The sequence below is a fragment of the Colias eurytheme genome, chromosome 11, assembly GCF_061535395.1.
Source record: "Colias eurytheme isolate Ceu_HAF_F1 chromosome 11, ilColEury1 Martin Lab GWU primary, whole genome shotgun sequence".
NCBI classification, from domain to species: domain Eukaryota; kingdom Metazoa; phylum Arthropoda; class Insecta; order Lepidoptera; family Pieridae; genus Colias; species Colias eurytheme.
In genome coordinates this window covers 12,171,121-12,180,882 of record NC_142990.1, presented here as the reverse complement: position 1 = coordinate 12,180,882, position 9,762 = coordinate 12,171,121, and the positions used below count along the sequence as shown (strand labels likewise).

Sequence of the window (9,762 nt, the reverse complement as noted above, 5' to 3'; positions counted from 1 at the left end):
ATGTTTTTGGTACTGGATTCAAAGACTAATTTTTATTTTGAAATAACTTTTGAATTATTGCAAAAAAAAATTAAAAAAAATAGTTTTGTTATAAAACTAATATATAATCTTTCCATTTAGCACAAAAAATTTTTTTATTCAAATACCCAATTGTAACTTAATCTTGTAACCCTATCGTAAAGAACAAATGTATCTTAATCTTATACTTATTGTATCTTCATCTTTTAATCAATGTATCTTCATCTTGTACTCATAACTAACACAATCATTTAGTAAATAGACACTAAATTGTAATATCACCTTGTTAGTTTTAAGTTCATCTTTCATTAAGTTACTAACCCTCATCTTTTCCTCCCCCGGGAACATGTACGATTAAGTACCTCATCGTACAGATAATACAGGTTCCCGGAATACTATCCGTCGATTTTGCACCTTTCATTATAATGTATTAATTATTTTACCACACAATAAGTTAGTACGCAGTCGGATTCCGCACTGGGCGGAGCTCCATCCTAAATCATCTCATAGGATACTTTTTATCCCGGAAAAATACGTAGAAAAAAAATAAATCTTAATTTTTCCGCGCGGACGGAGTCGCGGGCGGAAGCTAGTTAATAATAAATATCTCAATTTATCTTAAATCTCAATCTTATAATTTACCCCAAAACCTCCCCCAACAATTATTCTATATCATTTATTCTAATTAATTAGCAATATTTCTCGGTATAAACTTAACATCAACATTATCAAGTCTCACTTGCACTGGGTGTCGGCTGTATTTCTGTCCGCCATCATTGATGATGCTGCTCACAGTAAAGTTGCGCAATAAATGGACCAATCCAGCTTTAGCTTGAAGTGACGCGTACCTGAGACCTACACAAATTCTATTTCCCTTTCCGAAAGGCATGTAAGTAATATCAGCAATTTTATGCCTATTCTCTGGAGCGAATCTCTCTGGCATAAACTTTTCGGGCTCTGGGTAGTATTTCGGGTCGTGATGTATTTCAAATATTGGCGTAAGTATATTAGTGCCTTTATCAACTTTAATATTGCCAACCGGAAGAACGCTGTCCTTGACACACCGTCTGGTTAAAAAGCCGATAGGTGGATGTAATCGCATAGCTTCACTCAACACCATGTCAACATGTTTCAAATCCTTATGGATAGTGTCGTAGCTCATTTTGTTATCATTCTTTTTGAATGCTTCGTCAATTTCGTTATGCACCTTTTCTAAATGTTCTGGAGATTTTCCCAATTCGTATAACGTACCGAATAAAGCGGTGGCTGTCGGTTCCACACCAGCGACGAAGAAGAAGAATGCTTGTGCCGCTAAAAGCTCATCAGTTGGTACCATTTCTAAGCCTCTCTCTTTGTCCACCATTTTCCCCATACTCTGTAATGCTACACATAAGTCAGCGAAGTCGTGTCTGTTTACAGTTTCTAGTTCACGCGCGCGCAGAATTTGTTTTATTGCACGGATAAAGAAGCCCTCGTGCTCTTTGAAAAATTTTAGTCCAAGGAAGGTAGCCAGACCACTGCTCAGGAAACCTACAGCAAACCTTGTGTTAAATCTAAAGCTAGCTTTAAACGCATCTCGTGCCATATGCAGGAATGGTGAATCGAAAATGGATCCTGTGCTTACTCCGAACACGGCTCCACCAATAGCCGCAGAGCAGAACATCGTTAAAGTATCAAAAGCATTACCATTTAACAGTTGTTTATTATCGTTCAAATACTGGACAAAGTCTACAGCACTTTTATCGATGATGTAATACATAGATTTTAGTTTTGCAGAAGTGAAGAGCGGCGTCATACTTTGCCGCATCAATTTCCATCGATTCCCATGCATAAGAAGAATATTGTCAGCGAGTATATCACCCTCGCTAATATCCACTCCTCTGTGGTTGAAAGAGTTGAAATCTGAAGCCAGCACATGTTGCACATTAGTGGGGTCTATCACATACAACGTTGGGGTCACAAACGACCCGATCCCAACCGCTGGTTCCTTCCTATAATCTTTGTACACTTCACATAAATTCTGGAATACCGCTTTGTTTTTGAAGAGAAACTCCCAGAATATACCCATCACTTTGTTCTTCTTATAGAATGCAACTTTTCGTTTCTTCCAATAGAGTTCATTGTATTTGCCGTTTAAATAAACGAGGCATGCGAGAAACGCACTAAATACAAACAAAAATGCTATCATGTCTGCGGCATGAATCGTTCTGATTGCCAGAGATTCGAGACTTATAAACACATGTCTATTGACTGACCAGTGCCGGCGAAGGGGGGGGCGAGAGGGGGCGATGGCCCAGGGCGACAAATTTTGTGGGGCGCCAAGGTCTGAAGTTGGAGTCTCTTGCGTCTCCTGGTGCAAACCTTCAGAATACCTCAAGTGGGCGCCAGAATATTTTCGCCTGGGGTGTCAGTAGCCCTTACACCGGCACTGATTGACTCCTCTAATGATAGTCGTATCTTGCATTTAATGTTATCGTGTTTCAAGTTCAGTGCTTTAATGGTTTTGTGACGCAGTATTAAATAACATGTAAACCTGAGTTTCCACTCATGTAGAGATAATGTCTATAGCATTGTAAAAAAACACCTATACATACTTATATATAGGTAGGTTAATATTGTCATCGATCCTTGATAGGTGTATCTATGCTTTTAAATGGGGGTCAAAATCGCGTCGAAATGAGTCGGTTACATTCAAACATACAGGTTAAGCTTCTATAATCGTGTTAAAAAAATAATGAAAGGAGCAAAGGAAACATCAATATACCAAATATCGATAAAAGTTACATTTTCCAATAAAAAAAAAAACATTTCATCATCAAAATGCATCGCATGTAAGGAAGGAAACATTGAGATTAATTATCATAATTATTGTTTCAGTTAATCGAGTTAATAAAACGTTCACTGGCAGATATTTATATTACAATATCTATACTAATATTATAAAGCTGAAGAGTTTGTTTGTTTGAACGTGCTAATCTCAGGAACTAGTCTGACTACTAGTCCGATTTGAAAAATACTTTCGTTGTTAGATAGCCCATTTATCGAAGAAGGCTATAGGCTAAGATCAACAGGAGCGGAGCAATGCGGGTAAAACCGCGGGACACAGCTAGTATGTTGTATTATGAGAAAATAAGCTTTAGCTGAAATTAAAATATCAAAATATCTTCAATATTAGTTCCTATACATATAATAAAATCGTAGGAAAGTCCAAACTGTACATTGAATATTTTTTTAAATACTTGGGCCCTGATCTATAATCGATATAGAAGCCAAAAATATAGTTTATAGAATTTTTGTCTGTTTGTCTGTATGTTTGTCCGGGCTAATCTCGAAAAGTACTGTATAGATTGACTTCAAATTTTGCATGAATATTACTAATAGGTCGGGTGAGGCTTTTATATACATATTATCATGCTATCACCTCCGGGTGAGGAGCTGTGAACCTTTACTTTTCTTACGTATTCCGTGTACTACGACAGCGTACAATCTAAAGAGTTAAAGACTCATGTTTAAATGTTGTTTTTGAGTAAGCCATGCTATTATCTAGCTTTACACTATAAAAACTACGTAATTTGGGCAGAGAAACTGTTTAATGAATCTTAGTAGTATAAACGTGCCATGCTCGGAATCTCCCTTTTAGACCACATACCAAATAGAACTATCAGAAAACGTACAAAGGTTACTGATATTGTTCTCAAAGTATGCCAACTCAAGAGGAGATGGGCAGGCCACATGTGCCGAAGGAGCGACGGACGATGGGCGTTGAAAGTGGCGGAATGGAGACCATGGAGAGGTAGACGTAAGCCAGGCAAACCGAAAGCACGGTGGTCAGACGATATTTCTAAAACAGCGGGTAAATCTTGGATGCGTCTGGCCAAAGACCGAAAAGAATGGAAAAAACATGAGGAGGCCTATACCCGAATATGGGTGAATTAAGGCTTGAAAGAAGTAGTATAAAGACAAATTTGATTCAGCGCCATCTATGAGATTTCGTAAAAATCAAATCAATTTACATGTTAACACTACTGAACAAAATGTTAAAAATTAATAATTTAAATATAATCATGTTATTTATTTATTTAACTCTTTAACCCATATCTTCCCTTCCCTATAAGGTGCGCTTATAATTCGTGTGCTGTGTTCGTGTGAATATACTACATTTTTAAAAGTGAGGGTAGATGTTTATTATTTTAAGTCAAACTAGACACCATTACAGTTAATCTAATATTGATTGTGTTCATTGGTTACATTTTTAAAAATCTTCGTGTTTTAAAAATTCGATCACGAGGCGGGACTCGAACCCGCATCCTTTAGTGATCGAATTTTTTCTATTCTTTATAAATTTATTGTTTATAAATTTATATTTATAAACAATAATACAAAAAGGTTAGTTCGTTGATAATTATTATTATTCCTTCATCATTTACATGTTGTTAGTAAAAATATACTTTGATAGACTACAAGCCCGCATAGGACAAAAATATGGGTCAAATGAACCACCAGGGGACATATCTAGAACGATAGCAGAGCAAAAAATAATAAGATTCATCACTATGCCGTCACTTGTAAGCTGTCCAACTGAGTGCAGATGAGAATTGAAAAGTACAGGTAGACTCGGTAAATTTTGGTCATATATTTTTGTACGGCATTCTTAACCATCGATAGATCCATTAAAAATAATAAGAAACCGCTCAGTGCCGTACAAAAATGGTGGTCCACCAAGTCGGAATTTTTGTTTAATTTCCGAGAGTTACCGGGGGTAAATTTGGTCATTTGACCATGTACGGCATCTGTGTCATACTATTGCTATACTGCTTTTAATCCATTATTCCGCAACGCCGTACAAAAATCATGGGGACAAGGGGAAAAAATCGAGAGTTGCAATCCCCTCTCTTTCCCCACTCCAGGGGGTCATTTGACTAAGTACGGCTTCGGTTCCAAAACATTATCTAGCACTCAAAAGTAATATTAAAAGCAATGCCGTCAAAAAATAATTGTTCTTTTAAATGTATACCAATAATCATCTTAATTTCATCGAATTCTTGATATAAAGAGCTGTAAGGTCATTTGACCCTGTACGGGAACTTTTTTTTTAACATGATATTGTAAAATTCAATTGTTGTATAGTATTGCCGTTCAAAAGAAACCGTTCTAAAAAAAGTTATAGAGAAATGCAAAACCAGAAATTTTGTTAAAGTTTAAACATCGTAGATTAATGAAATATAATAGTTTTCTACACTTTATCCGTTGTTTTAAATAGTATTAACATAGATAAATTAGGAAAAAACGATGCCGTACATTTTTGTGCAGACCACATCTTTTAGGCTGATGAAAGCGACGAAAGCTACAATTTTAAGAGTGCTTTATGGCCATTTGATACAGTACGGCATTAACATATTTTTACCCAACTACGGCAAAGCAAAAGGAGGGTTATGGTTGTTTACAGGTCATGTATGAATGTTCATCTATTCCCTCGTAACTTCTAAACTACTTATCAGAATTCGACATATGACATATCATTAGAGGCGTCTGAATTGTTCACTGGATAACCAACGACCAGCTAGCTTAAGGCTATATGGGGTTTCACAAAATCTAATGTGGCGCCCTCTAGCGGACAAAACATCTAAAAAAAATAAAGTTAAGATAAATATGCCGTGTTTGGTATCATTTGAAAGCGCTTTACTTGTACATTTTGAATATGTATATATTACTAGCATTTGCTTGTGACTTTACCTGTATTCATGGACTGATTGCATATAATTCACATCTTTTCGTTCATAGCTTTTTTATTAGTTCATCAATTTAACGGAGTCCATTCCACCTGACTCCGACTTTCCAAGGTGATAATTAACCACCTCGAGCTTCTTAATATTAATGTATATTTATATTTTATTATAAAAATATAAAGCAAACATTTCGTTATATGGATTTTTTTCTTTTTCAGATTTTTCCCCTTTGAACCAACGAAAATGTACGGCACATGAAAAAATATTATCTATGCATAAAATACTTTAAAAATAAATTTATTTCGTGTTGTGTCAAATGACCCCCTGGAGTGGGGAAAGAGAGGGGATTACAACTCTCGATTTTTTCCCCTTGTCCCCATGATTTTTGTACGGCGTTGCGGAATAATGGATTAAAAGCAGTATAGCAATAGTATGACACAGATGCCGTACATGGTCAAATGACCAAATTTACCCCCGGTAACTCTCGGAAATTAAATAAAAATTCCGACTTGGTGGACCACCATTTTTGTACGGCACTGAGCGGTTTCTTATTATTTTTAATGGATCTATCGATGGTTAAGAATGCCGTACAAAAATATATGACCAAAATTTACCGAGTCTACCTGTACTTTTCAATTCTCATCTGCACTCAGTTGGACAGCTTACAAGTGACGGCATAGTGATGAATCTTATTATTTTTTGCTCTGCTATCGTTCTAGATATGTCCCCTGGTGGTTCATTTGACCCATATTTTTGTCCTATGCGGGCTTGTAGTCTATGACTGTTAATACTTTTGTTCAGTATTTGTCTGTATGATTATTGCTTGGTTATTCGTATATTGTTAATAATGTATGGTGTAGCCACTGATCAGCTTAATCGATACTCAGTTTTTATCAAATCCAGCAACAAATCCAAATTAGATCTTTCCTGTCTCACCCCGTAACTAAAGGCTGAAGAGAGAGAGAGCACGGAACTAAACCTTTTTAGACGAAGTTTAAACGAAGAAAAGTGTATAGAAAAATGAATAAATAATTTCATAAACTTCCCGACGATCTTTAAAAATAAATTATACAGATTATAAAAATAAATAAAGGCGATATTAACGTAGTAGGTATGTTCTTTTTGTAATGCTTTAAAGTGGAGTAAGGAGTCGGCTTTCGTTTGAAGATACACCGGAACCTTTGAAATCACTACTTTTTGAGGAACATGTGCAATCTAAACAGTTCTTAGACAATATTCGCTCTTATATATACTTAGTAGTGCGTTTTAAATGATCCTTTGGTGCTCAACAACTATCAGAGGGTCCCTTTCATGCTTACTTTTAAGATACAAGGTCAAGTTTATCATTTGATAGGATTCCTTTTGCCTGAAGGCCAACCTAATATATTTTGTATTCGAGTACGACGAATAGTCGAATACAAGAAATCAATATTTCTCGAATTTACAACTGAACTCATTTCACAATTTTAGAACATGTTTCATCAGGTTAATTCGTATGTATGCGTTTTAAATCGACATTAGAAGCTTTTCCTCAAGATGGTGATATTAATATAAAATTGGTGTAAATGCCGATAGACGGACGTCTATTGGCACTCAGGAATTCCCTGGGCGTGTTATAGCGCCCAGGCCACATTATTACAATTTTTCCTACAGTAGGGCGACGAATGTATTTTCGCATAGCAACGGAGGGGAACTCGTGGGGGGTCAAGTGACGCGGGCCACGTACCACAAACAAGTTTGTGGTACCGAGCGCGAAAGAAAGTCATCGTGTTTTTAGTAAAGTTACTATGTAAACTAACGTAATTTAATACTTAGGTACATATTCTATAATGGTGCGCTCAAACTGTTAATCTACATTTAATTTAGATTATTATTTGAATTACTAAGTAATGTAGAATTTAAATCACATTCATTCATGTTTTCCTCAGATTTTCGATGTCCTCCGATTTTAAGATTTTCTTATCAGAGTATTCAATTTTAATGTAGTTAAATTTAATAAGAGACAATTATTATGAACATTAAAAAATAAAGTGTCACGTATTTTTTTTAAACGACGAATGACGAAAAACGTCGTAAGTAATCGCGGACGAAGTCGCGGGCAACAGCTATATACTATTATAATAACTTGTTTGTTTGTTATTTTTTTGTCACTCACATTATCATAATAACGATGACTTTTATATTTTATTAATAAAGAAACGAGAATTGATGACAATGGAGAATTGTTTTTATAGAATAAAATTATAGATAATATGATGAAAATAAAGATTAGCATTTATGTCACAGCAAAATGGTTAAATCAGCCGCTTTGATATTAGCCTAGGGTCGTGGCTTACCTACGCCTTAAGAGTGGGCATAAAGCAAAATTACCAATCTTCTATTAGATGATACGTGAAATATTCAAGACCAAATTTAAAAAATAAAATATCAAACTAAATGATATTTTCGAGGATTATGTTTGATCAAAAACATAAAACATTAAAATTGAATCGATAAACGAAGTTACCTCTAATATTCACGATTTCTACTTGACGTGGTATACATATTATGAAATTGGCATTATATTTAATTCAAGTCTGGAATCAACATCATTATTTTCCTGATTTTCATGGTTCAAAATAAATATGTTATTTTAATAGTCATTTAAATTTATATACCTATCAACTAGTCTATCACTCACATCTCTATAGACTGGGGTAGAAACCTTTGAAAATAATGAAAAGATAAAAAAAATCGCAGTCGGATGAAACCCATTAGAAAAGGAGAGGAATATAATAAAAATGTAAGGAAAAATAATTTGGAAAATCCAAAAGTGCACGCCTCATAATATTTTTTTAATAAATATTTATTAATTATTATTTTTGTTTATTTAATAACAATTAAACCACATCGAATCAGACCCTGAAAAATGAAAGGGTTCTATTCCTGAGCATACTCAAGCGTAAGAGAAAAAAAAAGACTCGATTAGTAAAGTATTTCGGTCGCTATCGTGTTAACAAGAAAAAGGATCCGCACATACAGACACACGGACGTCCAAGACAGAACTTTTTTAAACTGTTTTTTAACTAGTTTAAATAACAAAAATGACATCAAAAATATCATGAACGTTAAAAATAGTGTTTTTTTCTTAATATGTGTGTGTATGTATTATCTTACAAGTGCAATGTATGATACATAAAGACATTTTAAGTTTGAAAAATCAGATGTTTTGCGCGAAGTGACAGTAGTACCCACCTCAACGCTTCGCTTATGAGGCGTGCAATAAATTACGGTCAATCCGAGTTCGGGAAGCGGGAGGGGGGAGCTTTTAAGAGAAAAAAATGGTTTCTCTCGATTTCCGACAAAACTACAAGTCCTATAGAAAAATGTTCAATGGCAAAGTTGTAGGTAATTAAAAGTTCTACAACTTTTGTATTCACAATTTTTTCACATAACCTAAAAATTTAGGTGAAAAATTCAAAAAACCAAGTTTTTGGTCTTTTATTTCTATCTACTTCAAAAAATTTTTTTTTTCTACGAAATTTGGTGGAAACTTACATTATTATGTCACGAATACACTGTAATTTATTTGATTGAAAATATTTATTTTTTCGCCTTATTTTGAATTAATACCAAAAAAACAACCTAATTTTCAATCGAAAAGTCACCCGTCAAAATATCAGCTTTTTTCAAAAACTTGGGGTGCCTTTTATTCATTGAAATCTCTACTTTCATATGGTGTAAAAAAAATAAACACCACCATGGTAAATGTTCTCAGGAAATGCATACAAACAGTCTGAAAATTAGCTTTTACTAAATCAGGCACACTTCTCGAACTACCTGAAATGTTTTTATCGACATCGTTTTGCTTTTGAATATGCTGTAAAATATTAAACTTAGAACAGATAATTATTTTTCTTTTGAAATATTACCGAAAAGCCGATACAAGAGAAGATATAGAGTTCAAGAAGTGTGCCTGATTTAGTAAAAGCTCATTATCACACTGTTTGTATGCATTTCCTGAGAACATTTACTATAG

At 34.6% G+C, this 9,762-nt stretch overlaps 1 protein-coding gene across 1 annotated transcript; it reads right to left on the bottom strand.

The window, feature by feature from the left end:
* Positions 1-630: 630 nt before the first annotated feature.
* On the bottom strand, positions 631-2,215 carry LOC149904919 (cytochrome P450 6B5-like). The gene has a single exon (XM_090106891.1). It carries the CDS (start codon positions 2,204-2,206, stop codon positions 704-706), a length of 1,503 nt encoding a protein of 500 aa, XP_089963017.1. The 5' UTR covers positions 2,207-2,215; the 3' UTR covers positions 631-703.
* Between the last annotated feature and the right edge of the window lie 7,547 nt (positions 2,216-9,762).